The sequence below is a fragment of the Struthio camelus genome, chromosome 25, assembly GCF_040807025.1.
Source record: "Struthio camelus isolate bStrCam1 chromosome 25, bStrCam1.hap1, whole genome shotgun sequence".
Classification (NCBI taxonomy): domain Eukaryota; kingdom Metazoa; phylum Chordata; class Aves; order Struthioniformes; family Struthionidae; genus Struthio; species Struthio camelus.
In genome coordinates this window covers 7,990,157-8,012,674 of record NC_090966.1, presented here as the reverse complement: position 1 = coordinate 8,012,674, position 22,518 = coordinate 7,990,157, and the positions used below count along the sequence as shown (strand labels likewise).

Here is a 22,518-nt window from a genome sequence, read left to right as displayed (position 1 = left end):
TTTTCTTGTGTACATTAAAATCGGGCTTAATAATTTACAATAATTTTGCATCTTTAGGTGAAAGTGATTCCTTAAAGGAAGGTTTGAGCAAGAAAAGCACTCAGAACATCGCTGAACATGCCAAACCTGGCCAAGTAAACGTGACTGAATGCCGGAGTTCTCCTTTAAATGTTCTTGCTGCAGATTTACTCGCAGAGCAGTGTGACACAGTGGGCAATGCCAGCCCCTTAAGGAAAGAGGATACAACTTTCTTTGAAAACGCAGAAGAAATGGATGCAGAGCAAACTCAGTGCAATAGTAAAAGCAAAGAGTCTAAGTTGGAAGATAGCTCAGAGAGCAAGTTGGACAAAAGCAAGCAAATACATACTGTTATGCAATGTGTGGAAGATGTGGAAATGTGTGAACCTGAGAACGATTCTTTTCCTGAAGAAGAACCTCCTCTGGAGAAGCCAGAGACACTTCACAGTGATGCCCTGAATCAAGTTTCTAGGAAGAGACTGAAGCGAAGCATTCAGAAAGTCAATGAATGGTTTTCAAAAAGCAATGAGATTCTATCTTCCAATTCTTCCCAGGATGATCCCGCTGAAGCAACTGATACTTCAGGTGAAGGAGATGTGCGCTTATCAGATAACGATTCCTGTATTTCAGAGAAGACTAACCTTATGGTAAATTGCATGGAAATTGCAGTTGTTGAAAAAACCAAGAAATCATCAAGACCAACAGCAGATAGCATCAAAGACAAAATATTTGGAAAAACATACAAGAGAGAGAGGAAGTCAAATCCCCCTATTATCTTGAGAGAGATTTTACCTACTGCAAAAAGTGAAGATGTGGCCGCTGATGAAAAGTGCTTGAATAATTCCAGAATGGATAAACTAAAACAAAAAAGGAAGACTGCCTGTGTCCTGCAACCTGAGGACTTCATCAAGAAAAAAGATCTGGAAGAGGCAGATGGGTGCCCTCAGAGTGTTAACTGGTGCCTTGGAGAGGCTGAAAAGAAAAAACATGATGAGAGTTCTGCTGTTAATGAGAGTTCTGTGACTGAGGAAAGGGAGGATAATACCCTAGCAGAACTTGGGGAAGGAGAGTCCATATGGAAAAATGCTCCTGAAGAGGTGCCTGGCAAATCTGATGGAGTGCTAGAACCGAATAACTGTGATCAGAAGAGCACTAAAAAACCAAGTTCTTTAGCAAAAAGATGCAGACATTCAACTAGAACTATGCATGCTCTACAGTTAGTAGTGGGTAGAAACTCAGGCTCCCCTGATCCAGCTGAGCCACAGATTGATAGCTATCCAAGCAGTGAAGAGCCAAGAAAAGTTGATTCTGAGCGCAGACAAGTCAGGCGCAGCAGAAGGCTTCAGTTACTTGCTGAAGAAATGACAAAAGAAACAGGAAAAAGAAGTGTACTAACTGAAGGAGCAAGAAAATATGACAGTGGAAGTGGAGGGTCTTTCTCAGGAGTGCAAAGGAATGTGTTGGTTCATACTTCTGAATGCAAAGACCTGGGTGAGCAGCAGGATATACTGAGTTATAGGCCAGCCACTAATCTGAAGAGTGCTGATATGGAAGCTGATGAAATGCAGGTTAGTCTAAAGAATTCATCTGACACTGCAGACACTGGAAAAAGTCTCTTCAATCCTACATCTTCATGTCAGCATTCAAATTTTGGTTCTGTTGTACCTGATAGTTGTTGTACCTCTCAAGAAAGTGAAATGCTAGGTAGCCCTTTCCTCCTTCAGCCTCCTTCAGTGAATGTTGTGCAAACTGCTTCTCGAGTGACCAAAGAGAAGACAACTGAATCATGTACTACTTTTCCCAAGAACAACGGACATCATACAAAAAATGTTCCAGAGGACTTTAGAAATGAAAAGTCCCCAGTGTCTAAAAATGTTTTGGAACTCACCAAGGAAGCTGAAGATAGTGAATTAGACACACAGTATCTGCGAAATATATTTAGGCATTCAAAACGACTATCATTTACCCTTTATCCTAGTCCCATGAAGGCACGTGTAGTAGAAGATGCTGCTTCTGAAACCTTAAAGATGTCATGTGCTGATCATGTAGAAGATAAGCATAGCAAATGTTTAAAAACTGAAAACTTGCAAGGAGAGAAAACAAATTCTGAATACTTGAGTAGGTTTTGTGAGAAAGAAAAGCTTACGGCCTGTGAATCTGCTTGTGTTAGCCCTGTGTCTTGCTTTATCAGTAACACTGAACGTGTGCACACCGGGGAACATCAAGAAAACGTTTCACAGGTTGCAGATCGAGGGAATCTGACATCACCAAGAGGAATAGGTGCTACTGGGGTTGAGAATAAAAACCAACAGCAAAAAAGAGAGCAGGCAAATGATAAGACAGTATCAGCTGACATAGTGATAGAAAGTGAGCTAAGTCAGAATCCATTCAAAAGTAATAGAAGCCAAAGTGATCAGAGTAGTATAGAAGAGCGTGTTTTCCAAAGAATAAACACAGGTAATGAAATAGGCTCCAGTTCAGAAAGTAATCAAGCGGAAAAGGCTGAAGTTGATGAAGGCAAAGGACCAATATTACATTTTCAGCCCACATCAATGGTTTGTCCTACAGTTTGTCAGCAAAATCCTCCTGAATTTAACTGCAAAGTCAAGCAAAAGAAAAATAGCACAAGAGAAAGACAACGAGCAAAGAGCAACGAAGAACAAACAACCCAAACTGTCAGCACAGGGATGCCTGAGTGTTTAATTTCAGAGGCTCTAGAACAGTCTCTTAAAGGCAGTACTGATTTTCCAGGGCTGTCTGAAACCCCTGATGGCTTACTGTGCTCTGATGATGATATTGAAGAGAACCCCAGCTTTTGTGAAACTGATAGGAAAGAGAGATCTGCTGTGTTCGTTAAAAGAAGTGACAGTGCCCTGGTAAAAGAACTGGATGGTAGAAGTGCTAATTCTACGCCTATATCTCAAGATATTCGGAGATCTCGAAGAAGAGTGCGGAAACTGCAATCTTCAGAGGAAGAATCTAGTGAGGATGAAAATTTACCATGTTTTCAGACGTTAATATTTGGCAAACCAGCAAGCAGCACTCCTTTGCAGTTCAATAAACAGGTGACATCTATGGTAGGGTCTTCAGTAAATCCCTGCACATTGCCTCACAGTGGAAGTCATAATGACCGTAGCATGCAGAAAACGCCTGAAGCTGCTCTAAATACTGGGTGTGTTTCTCCAAGCCAGGAGTCAGAATGTTCTGTTAATTTATTTTCTTCCCAGTCCAACATGTCTGAAGAGTCAGTTGATGGAGCACAGGAACTGAAGAAACCTTTAATACCAATTCTTGCATCCAAACAAATGAGCAATCAGAATGAAAGTAAAGAAACTTTTCAAAGTTGTAATAGAGGGCTGAAGAAAAGAAAAACTAACTTGCAAGATGAATACCACGAAGACCCAAACATAGGAGCAAACCTAGGTACAAAACAAGATTTTTTTATGTCTGCTGCTGTGTTTGTAATGTCATGGCACCAAAGGGCTTGGTGCTTACATGAGAACTTTGTTCTCCTTTTATATGGAGCTTGCTCTTGTAAAGAAATGTATCTGCTCTAAACAAAACCCCTTAGTAATTTTTCCTAAAAGTTAAGTTTTCCTAGTATTTTTTGTTCAGAGCAAAAATGAATAGATGGGGCACCAGACAGCCTGTCTGATAGAAGTTGAGTGAAAGGCTGGCTTTCTTATTGCAGTGTCATCTCTAGGTCTATCAACAAAGTTTTATAGAGCCTACTAACACTGTTTTCCCAGATTATGTGTTTTTGAAATATCTTTGGCTGTAGAATTCATAGTGCTTATTTCAAACTTATGACTCTCATAAATTGTTAGGACTCTGATTTCATCACTATTGAAACACTTGCCTTGAGTTCCATTTACTTGGTCATGTGTGTGACGTATTTTTTAAAACGTTCTCTTGAGGTAGATCTATGCTTCTAACTTAAGTGTTACTGCAACTTTTGAAATTTTGTTTTTATAGCTAACAGTTGGCTAAAAGGGCTGTGTGGTAAGAGAAACTTGGTAATGCTTGTTTGGTTTTTTTTTTCCTTTATTTAACTAACTTTCAGATTTTCTTCTGCCTCCTTCAAGGTGAAGCATCTGGATATGATAGTGAAACAAGTCACGTAGAGGATTCATCTGGGCCATTCTCTCAGGGTGAAATCCTTACTACACAGGTAAGTGAGTTGATGCACAAAATTTTAAAAGTACTTAATGTACCTATATTTATAGGCTTAATTGATGGGAATTTATAACTATTTGTTATAAGGACTGGATTTCCAGCATTGTTATGTTTAAAAGTACGGAGTCATACCTTCTAAGTGACTGAATCAAACCATTCTGTATTAGAAAATTATAGATATAAGACCTAACAAGTGGTGTCCGATGGAAGTTCTGTCTAGCACGATATCTTGTCTATGGTATTAATTTCCTGATGGCTTATTCAGTGGCCTGACTTTATATATTAGCTGATGGATTTTTGGTCTTCCAGAATGTACAGGTAAATCTTATCCTAAATCTCTCTTCACAATTTATATTCTGATGGGGTTTTATGCATTTCAGAGAAGATTGAACTACCTCTTGCTCCTTTATGGGTGGTTATTCTGTACTGCATCAGTGCAAAATGTGGTCAATTTGCAGATCATTGCTGCCTGATGTACCTTAATTGATAGAAATCCTAGGACTTGTCTGGGATGAATGGAATAATGTCATTATGGATTTTTTTTTTTGTTTGGTGGGTTGTTTGTTTTTGCATTGATTCAGTAACAAGGAAGTTCCACATGGTGTCAGTGCTGGAGCTAGAAATGTAGTTCAGTGCTGTAGAAACCGCTTTATTCAGTATGGTGACCATTTTAGGTTTTTAAAAGGAAACTTGGAAGCCCTGAGCTCTTGTTATGAGGAGGTATAGGGCATGTTTTTTAGTAGAGGGTACTATAGTTTTCAGGAATCAGAGACAAATTTAAGGAGAGTAGGATGAAATACTTTGTTTTATTTAAATGGTCTTCAGGGCTTTCAGTAATGGTGGAAAGTGCAGGGGCTCAATACTTGATGCGCACTATTCCTTTTTACATTAACTGGCTAATGCAATTGAACAAAGTGACTTTGAAAGAAATTTCTGAAGAAGTTCATTCCCCTCGCGTCCTTTTGTTTTTTTCCTCTGACAGTAATTGACTGAACTATAGTAAATTCTCTAAACTGAAATAATTTGAACAGCAAGATGACTATGTATTTCTTTTTTGACATATCATGTGTTCGTTACAGTAAAAATGACCTCTTAAACGCTTGTTAAAGAATTAATTCAAAATCTTTTTGCTGTATATAATTCTCAAGTATTTGTTACAGAAAGTAATCCTAAGGTTTAAAAATGAGCTAGCTAATGTTGGCATAATCTTGTATCTTTTGCAGCAGAAGAATGCTATGCAAAAGAACTTAAAAAAACTTCAACAAGAAATGGCTGTACTTGAAGCAGTGCTAAACCAGCATGAAAGTCAGGACTCTGAATTTTTACTGGTAGGTAAGGAACTCCCACATTCCAATAGTGAAGGAACACTTGGAATGGAACAGATAAGACAAGTAAGAGGTAAATAGCAATGAAAACTTTTTCTAGCTTTCTTACTAAAAACTATGTGACTATTCCTAGTTCCTATTTTCCTTTACCACAAATTACAGTGTTGATTTAAAGTAATACATGAGCAGAACTTTACATAAATTCAGCTGTTCAGTGAGGCATACCTTTTTTTATTTATGACTTGCGCACTACACTTAGCCTAAAAAACTTCCCTGTTCCAGATTTGTGTAAGATTATGCAGTTAAATCTTATAAGTGGTTTGAGTAGGCCTTGTGGCTTGGCAGTACTAATCCATGTTGCTATTCCATCAGCTCCAGTTCTGCTCTATCTTCTTTCAAGGGAATGGGTGAGGGGCTGGGAGAGTGGCTGAACTCCCAAAAGGACTTGGCCTTCTATTGCTCTAGTAGAAATTATCCTTTGGCATATCAAAGGCCAGACAGAAATTAGTTCAGGTATGTGTTGGCATTCAAAAGTAATACAATATAGGTTAGGCTGCTGACAGGCAGAAAAGAGAAAAAGTTTTAATGGGGCATAAATCCCCTGAACAGGACATGAACACGAAGTTGCTGATTGGAAGGTGCCTAAGGCAGTATATAGAGGCTGAAGAATACTTTAATCACCAAAGGCTTACTGCACACTGAGGATAGGGTGAGTTGCTCCCTGCTGCGTAAGCAGTGGTGAGAGGGTTTTAGTTAAGGTTTTTGATTGCTAAGGCGAGAAAGAAACATTGAGATTACTAGTCTGACAAGTCATATGTGACAGAGCATAGAGTGTTCTTTGAACAAAGCCTACAGTAAGTCTGGAAGTTCATTGCTGAACTAGGATCAGTGTTCTAGAAAGGTACCCATTGCTGATGTAAAGATGTCCAAACGCGTAATGCTTATTGAACTCTTAAATTGATTGCACCAGTTCTGTACTGTCTACCTTGCTGCTAAAAAATGTGTTTCTAGTTTTAGGATCATGTTTGAGTCAGTTATCTTTATTTGCTGAAGGCAACTAGAATAACTGAACATCATGGAATTCAAAGCCATTTCGTATCTTATCATGCTTTTACTGTGTATGGTTTCCGCTGCAGAGCCTTTTCTATCTAAATTCAAAGGGCTTTCATCACTGCTGTGTGGGTTAGTCAAATATCACAAAACAACCTGTAGTTTCCTGTTGATCTCCTGGATGGTGGCGTTGTGCAGTGTGATGTATGAGACCTTTAGACTTAACCTTAGCCTTAAAAAATAAAAACCGAAATTGTCAGCCAACGTGGTGCAGCTGTCGAAATGGTTCTGCTGTTTGTATGTTAATAAGTTAGTTTTTGTTGTCACCAAGAAGCTTGTGCATTGGGCTCTGTTGCCATGGTAGTGGCATAAAATATGTTTCCATCAGTGTATTTTTTCTATATATCAGGTTAGATCATTTATGAGACAGTGAAGACCAAAGTCCTTTTGCAGTATGCAGTAACATGCAGTTCCTGTTCAGTACAAAGATCTTTAAATTGCTGGTTTGTTTCTACCATGTAGTTCTTTATACATCGAGGCTTGACTTTAGAATTTGTATGGCTTGGTTCTTAATGGTTTTGTGTCGTTAGATAAGGTCAACCCCATCTGTAGACTTTTTTCCCCCCTTTTTTAAACAAGGATTCTGTTCTTGTAGTTAAAAGGGGCTCCTACTAGCTAATAGCATTTCTTTTCTGTTTTTTTCTTACAGCTATAACCAAGTGCTTCTTAACTACTAAACTAAACAAATAGATATGTCAGTTTATTTTGCACACTCAGGTTTACTAATTATGTTAGTAAGCATCTCCACTCTTTCATCTTGTTCTTTAGTACGGTGATTTAAGTCTTGTGTGCTGTTCTAAAAGCTTCGGTATATGTTCTTTTGCATTTGTTTTATGAATTTGTGCCTTCATTGCCACAAGGCTGAAGAAAGGTTGGGTGAGTTCATAAGATAAAAGAGAGATGACAGAATAAGGGCAGAGGTCTAATACTAACAACATATTAGAAAGCACTGATTTGGTGCTGTACGTGATAAGGTGCTAACTGCCTGTCTAGGGAACAGTGAAGTCCACATAGAGAAACTCTGTTTTGGAGAAGGTGGAGCCAAGGTAGAAAAGGTGAAGAGGCTAAGCCCTTGAAAGGTGCATGGTAGTTCCTTCAGTTAATTCAAAAATCTGAGGCAAAGGCATCCTTCTTACCCTGGCTGCTGCATTGATACCTCCTGACAGGAGGCAAGGCCATTTATTGTGGAAGAAATTCTCTGTGATCATCTTCTGATTTTGCGTTACTGACTTAACAGTTGCAGTGTGTTTTCGTCCTTCTATCTTAACTTCTGAAGATATCCAAAAGATAAAACTTTAATGGTATATTTAATACTAGGAAACTGGTTATAATCTGGGTTTAGTTCATTAGGGTTGTTGAATTGCATGCCATTGAACCTTACTGCAGTTTGGGAATATTCTGTTATTTCATAGAGCAAACTGAAATGCCTGTGATATTTCTAAATCCCGAAAGCCAGATTCATAACAATTTCATACTATAAATAGACTGTTTGAGGATTAAGTCATCAAATCAATGATTAGCTTCTTTCAGGCTGGAAAATTGCTTAAAACAATTTAATTAAAACAATGCTTGTTTACATTGTTACGCTAAAATATGGATTTCAGACTTGTAAAAGCTTAAAGGATTACAGTTATTGATGATTTGTTTAAAAATTAGGAGCATCTTCCAGCTATTAAATATTTGCCTTTCTACTGCTTGTGAACATAGATATGGTAATGTGTTGGGTAGATTCATAAATAAGCTGCACTAAATAGTATAATTTCGCCTTGGGCCTATTTGATATTCTACTCTTTTCCAGCTAATACATCAGCTGACATCTTACTTTTGTAAATGATTTAATAAGTGAAATAAACTGTAGTTGTTAGCCATGTTTCAAGTAGCTTAGTATTTCATGTAGATTTTGATAAGGGGACACTTGTTTTTTATGGTTTTGAACACAACTTTTACAGTAGTCAGAAATTAATATAGTTGCATTTTTCATGATCAGGACTAAAATGTAAAGTCATTAGAATACTGATAATTGCTTAAAAACTAATCTCGTTTCACCATTTTTGCTAGTAAATTGTGTCGGTGCTGCAGTGCTTTTTTTCCCCTCTGCCCCAAATGTTATCTCGTTTGTCCATTTCTGCAAGCAGCTGTTGTAGAAGATTATGCCTTTCGAGTCAGTCTGAGAGTGAATGTTGTGTATGCCTTTCCAGTGTATCAAGTAATCTGGCATACTTGCTTTTCCTTGAAAGCCTCTCTGAAGTGTATCTGCATTGAAATTTTAAAGAATGCTTGTATTCTCATCTGAAGAAACAGTTAAGAACAGTTGCTTTTATTTTGCTTGTTTAAGAACTGTTCTTCTTTTTTAAAGCGATAGAGTCAACCTCAGAAGTAAATTTTGCAAATCAGAAATGCAGCAGTTCAAAGGGATTTTCACCTGATGATTTCCGTGTAAAGTCGAGTGATTCTTCCAACAGTAAAATCAAAGAGCTAGAAGAAAGGTAAATGCTTTTTGTTGTTATTTATGGTCATACACTAGAAAAAAAAATTGTTGAAACAAATTTCTCTCAGGTTTTGAGAAATTACATGAACTTAGCTGTTGCTATATTCTTCTGATGCTTAGAAGAGGTTAAAAAAAAAAAAAAGTTGATAACTAATTTCCTTCTCTCAAGGTCTCCAGTACTATTGCTTCCCTCTCCTAAATCTTATTTGTTAAAGAGACCAGATCTAAAGAAAGGCCTTCAGCGTGACAGTGTTCTGAAGAACAAAGCTGCTTCTCAAGAGAAGAAAACCCTGCAAGAGTGTAGTCAGTGTCAGCTTGAACCAGGTAACATTTAAGAGGGATTTAATACAAATTTTGTTTTTTCTTTTTTTCCCATGTTGTTTATGTGTTTAACATACCAGCAAGATACAACTTTTTTCATGCGAAGTTATGTATTCCTAATCAATTTAAAAAGATGCTACTTTGGTTGTTTTTGTTTGATTGCCTTGCTTTTTAAATGTATGGCTGCCCAACAGGACAGGGTTAGACAATAGTTTGACAGTAATGGAAGTTACTGTCTGTCTCGCATATAAATCAGTACTTCTTGCAGGAAATGCTGCTAACAGAGCTTCACAGGCATTCTAGTATCTCAGCTATCGATCAGGAAAAAAGTTATGATAGAGGCAAAAGTGAAGCTGTAAACAAATAAGCAGAGGAAATGACTGCAGCATATAAACTTAAAAGGTGGAGCAACAGCCTTGCAAAATGGCTACGAGTAACATGAAACTGTTTCAAGGAGTGATTCCTCTCTTCCTTCAGAAAATGCAGCTGATGAGAAATCTGGGACCAAACTAAACAGTGCATCTGTCTTATCAAATCTCAGTGGAAATGTGAGCAGGAGTCCAAACAGCTCTTCCTCCTCTGTAAGGCTTCTCCACCCTCAAACTGCAGAAGCAACAAATAGTTCTGCTGTAGCTCAGAAAGCTAATGGAAGCTGTACTCAAGGATGTAAGCATGAGAGAACTGTCTGTTTTCCTACGTCTGTTCTGCACAATACAGCTGGGAAAGAAAATGCTACAAGTCCAGTTGTGACTAACAGGAGAGAAATGTCAATTGTGGCATCAGGTCTGAATCAAAGTGAACACGTAAGTATATTTCAGAATTTTTAGAGATCCCATGTTAGGCATGCCTGACTACTATAATCCTGAAGAAATATTTAGCCTCAGCGTAAAGAGATCTAAGCAGAAACTAATCTTACAGGAATTATCGATCAGTAATACAGCAACTCAAATGAGACTTTTTCTACTCCTGAAATATGAAGAATACTGTCTATAAATGGTGTGATAAAGCTTAATGAAGTTTGAATTTTTTAAATGATTGCATAGTGACTAGGGGAAAAACCACATTATTCCAAAGCAAGGAGACCTTTTTTTCTAGAAAGCCTTGTTTTTTCTACTTTTTGAATGGATTTGCTATTCCTGAGTTATTGAAAATAACAGACATCCATACAGTGCAAATGTTCACTCTTCCATACTTTTCTGGTATAATTCTATCTTGACCTTGCCACATCCTTTGTTCCAGTCCAGGCCCTCTCCGTTCAGAACACTCTAAAGACCTGCTAATATTTGCGTTAATAACTTAAATGTTTTCCCAAGCAAGAACATGCACAAGGAAGTCTCATTGAGTCGGGACTTCAGCACATGATAGCCTTTAAGCTTGCGTTCACATGGCATCTTGAATAAAGATGCATGTTTCGGGCACCAAGTCTACTAAAGTATGATGTTTTTATAATGTGACAGCCTCCTGATAGAAATCAGCATGTCAGCTATGGGGTAATTAATATATATATTTTTTTCTCCTTACCAGGCAACCAGTTAAGCCACTCTGTTACCTAACCAGCTTTGGATAGCCCTGGCTGAAATAATTTAGTAAATGCATTTTAAAAAACAGGCAGCAGTCTAACAGTTGGTGGCTTTTGGTGGTGTATTTTCTGCCATGGCAAATGAATGCTGTAAGGCCTGCAGTTCTCAGTCTAAAGTGAGATGCATATACGGGTCAAAAGAAGTTTAGATATCACCTTCATAATATCATGCTGTTTCAGTTGCTTCATATTTGGTGCTCTATTCAGAACAAATGGTGTAAAGCAGTGCTGCTTAAATTTGTAGTAAGTCATCCAGTTGACTTCTGGAATTAGTTCTCTCTTGGGTAAAATCATGTCACAGCTATTTATACACTCTCTGCAAAAACCTGGTGATACTACTACTTGGTATGCTAGGCATTACAGTCCTTTTCTCTAAAGTTTACTTGGCTTGAGAGTGTAATCACAAGGGATTGAATGATATGCACTCTCCTCAGTTATTTGCATGCAGTGTTCAGTGGTCTGTGGTCTGATGGCCACTACTGTGCACGAGAATGGGGAAAAATGCCTTCCTACATCTTTCGTTTTTGTCACCTTGTCTCTTATCAAGGAATAACATCACTATTAATAACTACTAAAAATTCAGCTATACAGAAATTTTTTTGTTCAGTGTTTCATTGCTTGGCTGTTCAGAAGCATTCTTATAAAAATAAATATTTAGCTGTGCATGCTAGCGTTAAGCTGCACTAATAGCATGCATAGCAGATTTAACTAAGAAGGAAATAACTTTGAACACCTTTTTGTGTATTAAAATGTGTTAAAACATGTTAAATTTATTATGAAAGCTACTGACATATATTATATATAATTAACTCTGAAACTTGCATTAGGCTGATCTCAGTTGTTGCTGCTTCCTCCAAACTCTGCTCCATAGTGAGGATTTCAATAATTAATCAGTTCTGAATTGCTAATGATGCTGGTAGAGGTAGCGTATATCATTAGCCATGGTAGCTTAGTATTTCTGGAATCATCTGGCCTTCTGCATAAAGCAACATGAGAATAAAACGGTTTGGTTATAGTATATTCTATATGGTAGAAACTTTAGTACTAGTTTTATTAGTTGGCCCCAAATGACTTCCACTAAGGAAGTTGTAATCACTTGATACTGGTTGGTAAATGGTGCTGGACCAATGAGATGCATGGTTAATGTCTTTGCTATCTGACTGTTAATTTTATTTGTTGCCAAGAAAAGACCATCCAGTTATCAGCAGTAAGTGTCTTAATTTCAAGCTTCATGTAGACAGTCTGCTGATCTTTCATATTTTCGTGTTCTGTGACCATCAGTAGCTTGAACCTGTTTCTAAGATGCATTTCCAGGAGAGTATGACTTCTTTTGGTTCTTACACTGTTGACTAATGAGAGCTATTCTTTATGTTGGCCTGTTGAAGGCCATCAAAATTAGTGACTTTTACTGTATCTGTAACAGAAATGTACATTCTATGTGCCAGCCACAAATAAGACCATTATTTTAACATAAGTACCTTATTATGTTATACTCTCATAATTGAAATTTTTTTAAATCTGTTTTGCTACCTATTAATTTTGCTTTTCAGTTGATGGTCCAGAAGTTTGCCAGAAAAACTCGGAGCACTTTATCTAATCACATTACTGAAGGAACAACCCATGTCATAATGAAAACAGGTGTGTTGGGAGATATGTGAACAAACCCCATATTTACAGGCCATATAAAATATTAACTCTGCGCTAACCAACAAACAGTCAGTTCAGCAATACAGTTTAAATAGTCTGATGAGGAGAAGGGATTCATTGTTTTTCTTCTTTAAACAAAAAATCCTGATAAACTTGGGAACACAAATCTCATTCCATTTCACAGAATCAGGGTGAATGTGTGTTTTGCTTCCTTGTGTGGCTTGAAGTTAACTTTAAGTAATGATTATTTCTCCAGCTGTTTGATCACAGTTTTCAGGTGTTAACAGCAAGTTAATGTCAAGTCCTTCAGAAAGAACCAGAAGGAAAAGAAGACAGTTCCTAAAGAAATAGGATACAGACATTCTGAAAATAAAATGCTGCCTTAGGTTCCTAACCCATTGCGGGGATTGTAAATGCCATTTTATTCTAAATTTTGAAAAGAAACAATGGTCTGTAATAGAAGATAAAAATGGGGCTTAATTGTATGTGTACTTCTGATGGTAGCTGATAGAGAAGGTATGCTTCCATAGAAACAAAGCAGCACTACAATTTCACTGTAATAATTAGTTGCATGTTTAAGACACTGAAATTGTTTTGTGTTCTTTTTAGGATTCACGAATCCTGTTGTTAAAAGTTTGAAGAAACTTTATAGAAACTAAAGTATAATACTCTTGTTTTGGATTTGACAAACGTATCATATTCCTAAATGAATAGCGCTATACTGACTAGGCTTCAAAAAAGCCTAACGTTTCTCAGTACATTACGGAGTTGATCTGTCTAAGCATAGGTTATATTTAAGCTCATTATTGAATGTATCATTAGCTTTTGAACAAAAGTGTGTGTGTGGTGTTTTTTTTTTTTTAAGTAAAATATTTTGAGCCAAGTCTGGGAGTGGATGTGCTATACTCTGCTTGCATCTTGCTTATAGAAGCACTTCTAGATGGTGCATGTTTGAATATGATCTATCACGCAAGCCTTTTTTGCTTTTGAAAACCAAAGTAGAAAGGGAGCCAGAAAATCTTCTCACTCCGAATCTATGGATTCAATTTTTGTCTTTTTCTTTAAGAAGCCTATCAAAAACACCATGTTCATATGTTTTAGAGAGATAGATCGTGCTATCTTCATACAAATACAGACAGGATCAATTGCCTTCTGAAGTTGTGCCTCTCCTGTTAGAAGAGAAGTTTAGATGACTAGTCATCTAAAAGTTTACGCTAACATTAGGCACGTTTAATCCTCCCCTTAGTGTCCTGTATCTTGATTAGGTTTGATACCTTTCCTTGCTTATCTTTGTTGAATAACTAGAAAAGGGTCCAGAAGTTGTACGTGTCATTAGTTTCTGCTTACTTCTTCCATTTAGCAGACTTGGGAGGGGAATGTTAGGTAACACTAGAATTTCTCAGCCTTTCCATAGATGGCCTGGGTATTTGGTTGCTGCACTTAACTTGGGCTTAGGTATGAATCAGCTGAGCAGTTCTTTATTAATGGCAAAACTGAAAGAGATCTCCATATACTTGTTTGCTCTGCAGATACGGAGCTGGTGTGTGAACGGACATTGAAGTATTTTCTGGGTATTGCAGGAAGAAAATGGGTGGTTAGTTATCAGTGTAAGTATAACTTTTTGGAGCAAAATGGTCTCAGCCTTTCCACCAAAAACGTGCTCTTCGCTTGTTCCAGAAAAAACAACAATGTGTCTTTTCATGTCTTGAATATGCTGCTGTCATGTGATGTTTTGCAGCGTTTCCTCTATAAATACTTAAAAATTTAACAGCAACATCAAGCTTCTTTCTCCTCTGAATACTTTTTCTGCTTTCAAATAATTGTATTTGGTTGTTCCTTTCCCACTCCTAATATACACATTTGAGCTGCATGGCATTGGTTAATGCAAGATTAGTATTATTTATGAAAGATTAAAAAAAAAAATCAAGTACTTTCAGGCATCATAGAATATTCAGTTCAATAAATTGTTTCCCTTAGTACAAAATACCTTGAATTTAATATGGCAGTGAAACTAGACTCTTGGCAGTGGAAGAAAATTTTGCTGGAGAAAATGACTTTTACTGTTCTGATCTTTTTTTTAAGGGGTAATTCAGTCTTTTAAAGAAGGACGGATTCTTGATGAGGTAGGTATTTTATCTTAAGAGTCAAATGTCAAATGTATAAAAGGTGTTGTTACAGTGAGGGACCTATTAATCTCAGGCACTGTCTAAATATTTAATACATGGCAGCTGGGAGGTGTTTGTGCTAGTTAGAAATTCATCTGTGAAAACTGAGATTCTAGTTTTACCAAATGCTAGGACCAAAAGCTGTAGTTCAGTGTTACTGAAGACATAATATTTCCCCTTTATTTTTGGCACAGCTTATGGACATATTTTTCAAAAAGTGTTCCTACTGATGTGGACAGGTTACAACATAGAGGAAAAAGTCCATTGTCTGCCTAAAGGAATTAAGTTGTAACAAAGCTATATTAAGTATTGAAGGCGCTCTCATGCTTGGGGAGAAAGGGGGCAGTTGTGACAGAGTTGACTGCAAATACTAGAATATGGGACAGCTGTTTGTGTTGTCTTGCAGAGTACTCCCATATTACTTTTAAGCATTGAGGAGAGCACTCTAGTATAATGAAAACAAAAACTTTATTTTCAAGCTAAACTGAAAATATGCTGCTGCTTTTTATAATCTTATAGAAGATTAGACTGCATGAAAGTTTTAGGGGAGCTTTCAAGAAAGTAGTGGAGAATAAGGAGTTAACTGAGACAGATGTAGGTATGTAATTATCAAATGTAACAATGTATTTGTTGTTATCTATATGGTGAGTGAATCCCTTGAAGGATAGTAGATGTTGAAAATTAAATAAATGAAGTTCTAGAGGTTATGTATTGATACTTAATTTCTATCAAATGACACTTTATAAATTAATTTTGGTCCTGGAGCATGCCACTTCTTTTAGACAGTCTGCTGCATTGACTATAACTTCTTTCTTCAAAAAATTGACCAATGCTGCAGGAGTGTGGTTACTGTACTCCATGATTTTTCTTGAAAAGCCTTTTGATTATTTTCCCATGCATGTTTAATTGTAATGTTTCCAGTTCTGAAATCTAACAGCTTATTTCTGTTCTGATTCAGGGCTCTGACTAGGACAGTTTTCTCGGCCTCTAGCTTCTGATTGTTTCTATTACGTTCCAGGATAACTTTGAAGTTAGAGGAGACGTGATCAATGGAAGAAACCACCAAGGTCCAAAGAGGGCTAGACAATCTCTTACTGAAAAGGTATGAGCATATCATGGAGGAAAATCCTGTCCTGTCTTAAGTGTTTCAGGTATGAGGCTATGCTAGCTGAATTTCTGGAAATTCTACTGATTCCTCTGCTGCACCATATGTACAGAGCTGACAGAGCTCATCCTTCATGGTTAAAAATGCTTAAGTGACACTCTATGCTTAGAGTAAATTATATCTTTTTATAACATTGGTATAGGACACCACTGGCTGGGGGCGGGGGGTAGGGAGGTTGGCAAAATTCTTTTGTTTTGTAGGTAACAAACAGCTTCAGATATGTTTTGTGAATCAACAATGATAGCTTGATAACCAGTCCTAGAGGTGCAATGCACCAGCATATTAAATGTTGTCCTGGAAAGGTACTATATGTACTCTGTTAACATCTCTTTCTTTTTTAGATCTTTAAAGACTTTGAGATCTGCTGCTATGGACCTTTCACTGATATGACTACAGGTGTGTCATTTTGGTGGAACTGAATAAACTCTCAGCATGACAAATATTCAGATTGGAATTGTGTGCATTCTCCAGACTTTTGCATTTGACCTTTTCTTGGGTAGTCTTGTACCTCTTTTACCCCAAAACTTTCAAAACGCCTACATGAGGTACAGCTTTATCCAGTTCTATCTCCCTTAAGTAGCAGTGATATTCTCTTATTTGGATGTCCTCAGCAGATGTGCCTTTTTTTTTTTTTTTCCCTTTTTGAAGACACTGATGCTTTTACTAAAATTTAGTGGGAAATTTTACCAATTCTGATTTATTTGAGTTAATCAGAGAATTGCTCTGTCAATTTAATGTTTTTTTAAAACAGACCTTTTATCTAATTTAACTCTAATTCTCTAGCAATGAAGAAAAATACATTAGTACCATGATGTCTGGTAATTGTTTTAGATGCTATTGAACACAGCATAGTGTTTGGAGGGTTTTTTCTGTCTTAGTAACCAATTCCTAGAGTATTCTTTCTAGCAATTGACATATCCTGTGGGTAATCTCTCTCTAGCAGCAGGTGTATAAAAGTGAAACACACAACAAAACCAGCAGTTTTTGTACAAGGGGAAAGCTGAGCAGGATAGCTTTTTTTTTTCCTCTCGTTTGTGAATAAAGAGTAGATGTTTTGAAAATTTAAACTAGATTTTTTTTATTTAAATATATTTGTACCTCTCCTTCCTTTTTTTGCTTTATTCTTTTTTGTACAACAGATACTGTCTGATTTGTTCAATGTAATTTCATTTTTAGCTGGGTGAATTATCCCACATCTCTTGACATTTACAATAATTACTACAGAGGATGCAGTGCTTTCACCTGCTGCAGTGATGATCAATTATGGCTCTTCTACTTAAGAGACTGACTTGCTTTCTTCACTATCAGTTCAACAAAATGATGGAAATTAAATAATTTGGCTACTTTTGTTAATGAGAGATAATCATAGTTTTAACTTGTGATTCCAATTTTAATTTCATGCCTTACACCCTTAAGAGGAAATACATTTTTAGTGACTTTCCCTTTTAGTTTGAGGGGGAGGGGTTGTCCTGACTAAAGGGTGAGGGAAGTACTTCACAGAAGTATCTGGGACTTGGAATTCCATTGCATCTTCCTTTACCTGCTGCACATGACAATCCCTTCGTGATACTGTTACCCTTGCTGAAGTTCAACGTAACTGATGTCCTCAACAAGCTATAAAGTGAAAGGACTTATTCTCAACTAAGGCTTACATTTATTTCAGATGATATAGTTTATATTTTGGAACAAAGGCATGGATGACCAGGGCTTAGAGAACAGTTTCAGTTTGAAAGTAATATAAATACTGTAGTAACAGTCTGTTTATCTGATTTGTTCAGAACATCTAGAATGGATGGTGGAGCTTTGTGGTGCCTCTGTAGTGAAGCAACTTCATCTGTTCACACACAAAATAGTAAGTGTTAATGAATGTTACACTTAACTGTAGACCGTTCACTATCCATAATACCCAACATGTTGAAAGATTACTTGGCCTTCATGGGCAAAGACTGGTGCATACAGGTCAGGTATGTTGAGAGAGAGCTGTTTGCACAGCAGTGATGCCACATCGCCTGACAGCAGTTCTTCTGTTCTAGTCTCTGGCTACTGTGTATTAAGAGACAGGCTAGCTTTTAGTGGAGAACTGATCAGAGTACTCTGTGGAAGTCACATAACTAATTTCCTTGAAATCAGCCCTGAGCTCCAGTTTCCAGGGCAAAAAGCCTTTAGGGCCTTAACACAGCGTTCCTGGACAGACTTTGAAGAAAAATCTTAAACTGATGATGTCTTTCTCCCCCTACCACCACTTCTTAAAGTCCTCTTTGAAGTGATGCAGTGAAGCAAAGAGTCAACCCAGTTACAGCTCTGCATATAGGTGGGAGAGTGATTTAATGTGAAGCAGATAACAGCGTTTTTATTTTCTTCTCTTGAAATCTTAGAATTCTACTGCTGTCGTGGTTGTGCAGCCAGATGCTTGGATGGAAAATAGAGGCTATCGAGGTAAAAATACGTACAGTCGTGTACTGTTTTACGGCACACATGTTGAATGATTTATCACTTCTGTATTTGTAGTGCTTAAATATCGGAGAGGTTCTATAGTGGAATCAGAATAAAATCCCACTACATCTGAGGGTGGAGGTATGCCTTGGAAGAAAGTACAAACTGTTTTATCTCAAGAGTCAATGATGAGTCCTGAAAGGTGGTCTTTCAGGCAGTATTGCAACTTGTTATGAGAGATGTAAATGTGATCCTACTGCCCATATGCTCTTGGCTCAGATGTTCTGCATATACTTAGGGTCAGCTTAACAGAAAGTGTTCTGGTTGCAGCTAGTTTTTAGAAGGTGGAGAGACACGCCCGTGGAGGACTAGTAAGATGTAGCGGAAAGCCTCACGTGGTGCATTGGAACAATATTCTCTTGGTCAGGAAAGAAGATCCAACTATGTGGGGTTAATTAATACTTTTTTTTTTCCCCCTCTTCATGGAATCAAATTGATCTAGAGAAACAATGAGACTGAAAGTTCAAGTTTTCCACACTAACTTACTTTTCAATGAGACAGAGGAAATGTGGTTATTAGGCTACAGTGGAGTTGAACAGAAAAAATGGGGCAGGAAGATAATGTTGCAAATAAAAAGCTGTTTCCATGGCACTGGGAAAAAGAGGAAAGAAAAAAACCTGAGTTTCCAATGGGTTTAACTATTGAGTATTAATTTGGCAGAAGGCCAAATTTTTTTTCCCCCTCCTTTTCTTAAAACTATGATAGGCATATTGTCTAGGAGCACTTCAGTAATATTCTATTGCTTCTCTCTCAGTCATTGCTTGTCACATACTCTATATGTATGTGACATTCTCTCTCTCTCTCTCTCTCTCTCTAAATATATATATATATATATATACTCATATGCCTGAGCAGACAGGAACTAAGGCTCTGTCACCAAGATCCTGAATTAAAACATACCAAAGACTGCACTCTTAGCTTTTAGTGCTTATACTATGGCGTTCAGAACTTCCTGCTGACCGCTTGCCAAACAGCCATTTCTCTGTGGAGCAGCTATATTACCTGCACTGTTAAGAAGTATAGGGTTTTTAGAATCTTGCTTTTTATCAGGGTCTTGAAAATGTGAAAGATAAAGCAAATGGCTTAATCTGGAAGACATCAGTATGCTCACCTTAAAGTTGCTTTGACTCACTGATACTAGTTTTATGATCTATGTCTTTGTCTTGCAGTGATCCAGCAAAAGAGCAATGTTGCTGTGGTGACTCGAGAGTGGGTATTAGACAGTGTTGCTTGCTATGAGCGCCAGGAGTTCGATGCTTACCTTTTGTCCTAAGGGTGATCTGCAGTTCTTTTGCCATTGTTCAGAAATTCTCGTCAATGCTGGTACTTTGGTTCTGGTTTTAAGGACTAAGAATTAAGTAACTTATGCAGAGATTGTCTTTGAGTCATGTTCTTGTTTTGGAGTAAAACAACTAACAATAAAATTACTTAAGAAGCATTACTATACAGAGATGGAATTACCTACTCTTCGTAAAAGATAAACATTTCTAATTTCAAAATAGTCCTTAAACTCATCTGATACAAATCAAAAGAAATCAGAAACTAACTAGAAAATTTAGAGTGGGGCCTCCTCAGACAAATGGTGATGCATTATTTACTGTTCCAGCTAGTTCCCATTTATATACTTGATGACATTTTGGAAGCAGTCACTTAGTTACATGGGGTTCAGGACTTGAATCAAAAGGTACTTGCACCCCTGAGTAACATCCATATTTTTGTTTGCATAAATACATACCCTGTAAAAGGATGAGTGTATAGCAACACAATGAAATATAATTTTCTGATCAGTAATGCATCAACCTAGTTAATTTTAGGCCATGGATTACAGCTGTTTTGGAAACTATACCAAGAGCTCTCCTGTCGAAACTATTGTATGCAAAAGTGCCTTCATGTTCTAACTAGAAACATCATCTGTGAGTTCCCTGAAAAGCCAACACTTGATTCTCGGTGTAAACCAATTCTTAAAACCACAAGTCTAAACCAATATTGTGTCAGTTTTAATTCTGGAAAGTGTATATGGCACCTATGAAGGGATACTAAACAGATGCAATTTAGTATCCCGGTGACCTATAATAAGCCCTAAAAAAAATTGTTTCTAATAGTCCCTGCCTGCAAAATAAGGCCACAGAAAAAATATTGCTTTTTATGGAATAAAATATACTGCTTCTTTCTGTTACCAAGTAATTCAACTTCATAAATATTTTTGTACTTTCAGAGCAGAAAAAGAAACTGTTTTCATAAAGTTGCTTTTAAAAAAAATTGTAGCTGAGTTCAGAGAATAGTTTGGGGCTCTAATGCTGCTAGGTTGACTTAGAAAGTTATATAGCGTATGTCTGTAAATACTGGAATACTCAAATAAAATGAAGTTGGCATGTATTTTACTTAATTGTCCAGCTCTTGTGTGAATCAGTCATTCGGTCTCTGCGTTGAGACGTGTATGACCATATTCCTGGAGTCTAACCTCCTGCGGTGGGGGGAGGGGATGGAGACTTGCTGGAGGAGATTTCGTAAATGTAAATTAGAATTTCAGAGCTGGAGGCACAACTGTAACTTCTATCAGCATGATAAGCAGATGTGTTATCAAGTGTCTTGCAGTTGCAAAGGAGGCAAACGTAGCCTAACTGGGGCTTGCTGCTGGTAGCATGAGTGCTGGAAGCATTTCCTCAGTTTGACATACATCACTGTTTTCTTCTATGTGAGCCTGTTTCATAACTGTCAAGGCTGCTCAACGCAGCCTCACCTTCAGGCTGACATTCCTCTTATCTCTGGAGCCCACATTGGCTTTTTTTAATCTACCTTTCAGAAGATTAAAGCTATGAGGGCTAAATGCTGCCTCTTAGATGAGAAGCAAAGGCCAAACAAGTCTGTCTTGCAGCTGCCATTGTGAAATTGTCCCTCTCATCTGGACACAAGAGTTGTCCTTTCTAGCAAGTAAGGTACGAGCTCCTGCTAGATAATTGTTAGCAGGTATAACACCTGGGATGCTGTCGTTCTTCCTTGGGAATGATTATGTCTCTGGCAACTTTCTAATAAAGAGCTGTGTGTGAACTTTTGTCGTGATCTGCATCTGATCTTAAGTTTTGAATGAAAAGCTCAATTATTTTGAGAATCCAGTTGAGGATTACTTATTCAGATTTCAGCTTCCACAGGATTTGATTGAAAACGTAGCTTTGCTGTTTGGCGTGTTTTATCTGGCTTTGGATGCCTTGGAGCTTTGCATTCACTCCATGGCTTGTTCTGACTTCCCTTTAAAAATGAAGCCTTCCAGAAAGGGAAGCTCCTTCCAGCAGGAACGCTGCTTAACTGATGACCAGGTTCAGTGAACTTCATCCACGCTCCTTTAAGTTGCCCTGGGAGTCTGGGAGTTTTGTGAACAGTGCTTCTGAGAAGAACTTCTCCTGGAGACAAGAAAAGCGAGGCTTGTGGACCCAAAAGAGAATTCACAGAGTAAGAGTTGAACTTAGGCTCTGGGAAATGGTAGAGAAAGCAAGGATTTTAATTGAACCTGAAAATTAGATGAACAAAACAATTTTAATAAATTACCATTGACATTCGGCCCCTCATCATAAAGAAATTTTTTTTTACACACGGCAGCGCTACAGGTAACACACATCAAAGTTTTGAGGCTAAGTGTACTAAAGACTAAAGAAACTTGTTCTATCAATTAGAAAGCTTCAATCCCAAACAATTGTAGATACACCAAATGTGAAACAAAGTTCCTTATCAATAAAACTTGCTGTGCCTACCAGTAAGGCAGAGAGGTCTCTAGTAAAAGCATGAGTTGTTAATAATTAGGGCAGCCTGAGATTAATTCTTAGTTATCAGTCTTATTCATTCTGTAACTTTTTTCTCTGTGTACAATAGATGAAAAAAAGTCTCTGAATTATCTTAAAGCACTAACATTCTTTAGTATCTAGGTGCTAAAACAAAATTATGAGAGAGCATGTAACAGTTAGTTTTCCTCCCCTCCCCCACCAGATCTGGATGTGGCCATGCTAACGATTTACTTGCTGAACAGCAGCTCATTTAAT

At 37.4% G+C, this 22,518-nt stretch overlaps 1 protein-coding gene across 5 annotated transcripts in view; it reads left to right on the top strand.

Moving 5' to 3' along the window:
• Nucleotides 1-20,868, top strand: part of BRCA1 (BRCA1 DNA repair associated) — a 29,324-nt gene extending 8,456 nt beyond the window's left edge. For 3 of the 5 annotated variants that reach the window (XM_068918992.1, XM_068918996.1, XM_068918995.1), the window contains 14 exons: nucleotides 58-3,441; nucleotides 4,104-4,189; nucleotides 5,418-5,592; nucleotides 8,986-9,115; nucleotides 9,287-9,441; nucleotides 9,916-10,241; nucleotides 12,568-12,655; nucleotides 14,194-14,271; nucleotides 14,747-14,787; nucleotides 15,848-15,931; nucleotides 16,336-16,390; nucleotides 17,773-17,846; nucleotides 18,370-18,430; nucleotides 19,657-20,868. In XM_068918992.1, coding sequence (XP_068775093.1) covers nucleotides 58-3,441; nucleotides 4,104-4,189; nucleotides 5,418-5,592; nucleotides 8,986-9,115; nucleotides 9,287-9,441; nucleotides 9,916-10,241; nucleotides 12,568-12,655; nucleotides 14,194-14,271; nucleotides 14,747-14,787; nucleotides 15,848-15,931; nucleotides 16,336-16,390; nucleotides 17,773-17,846; nucleotides 18,370-18,430; nucleotides 19,657-19,760 — 4,841 coding nt within the window. In that variant the 3' untranslated portion in view covers nucleotides 19,761-20,868. The remainder of the gene's footprint in view (nucleotides 1-57; nucleotides 3,442-4,103; nucleotides 4,190-5,417; nucleotides 5,593-8,985; nucleotides 9,116-9,286; nucleotides 9,442-9,915; nucleotides 10,242-12,567; nucleotides 12,656-14,193; nucleotides 14,272-14,746; nucleotides 14,788-15,847; nucleotides 15,932-16,335; nucleotides 16,391-17,772; nucleotides 17,847-18,369; nucleotides 18,431-19,656) is intronic. The other 2 variants (XM_068918994.1, XM_068918993.1) reach the window with 1 other exon arrangement.
• Nucleotides 20,869-22,518: the final 1,650 nt, after the last annotated feature.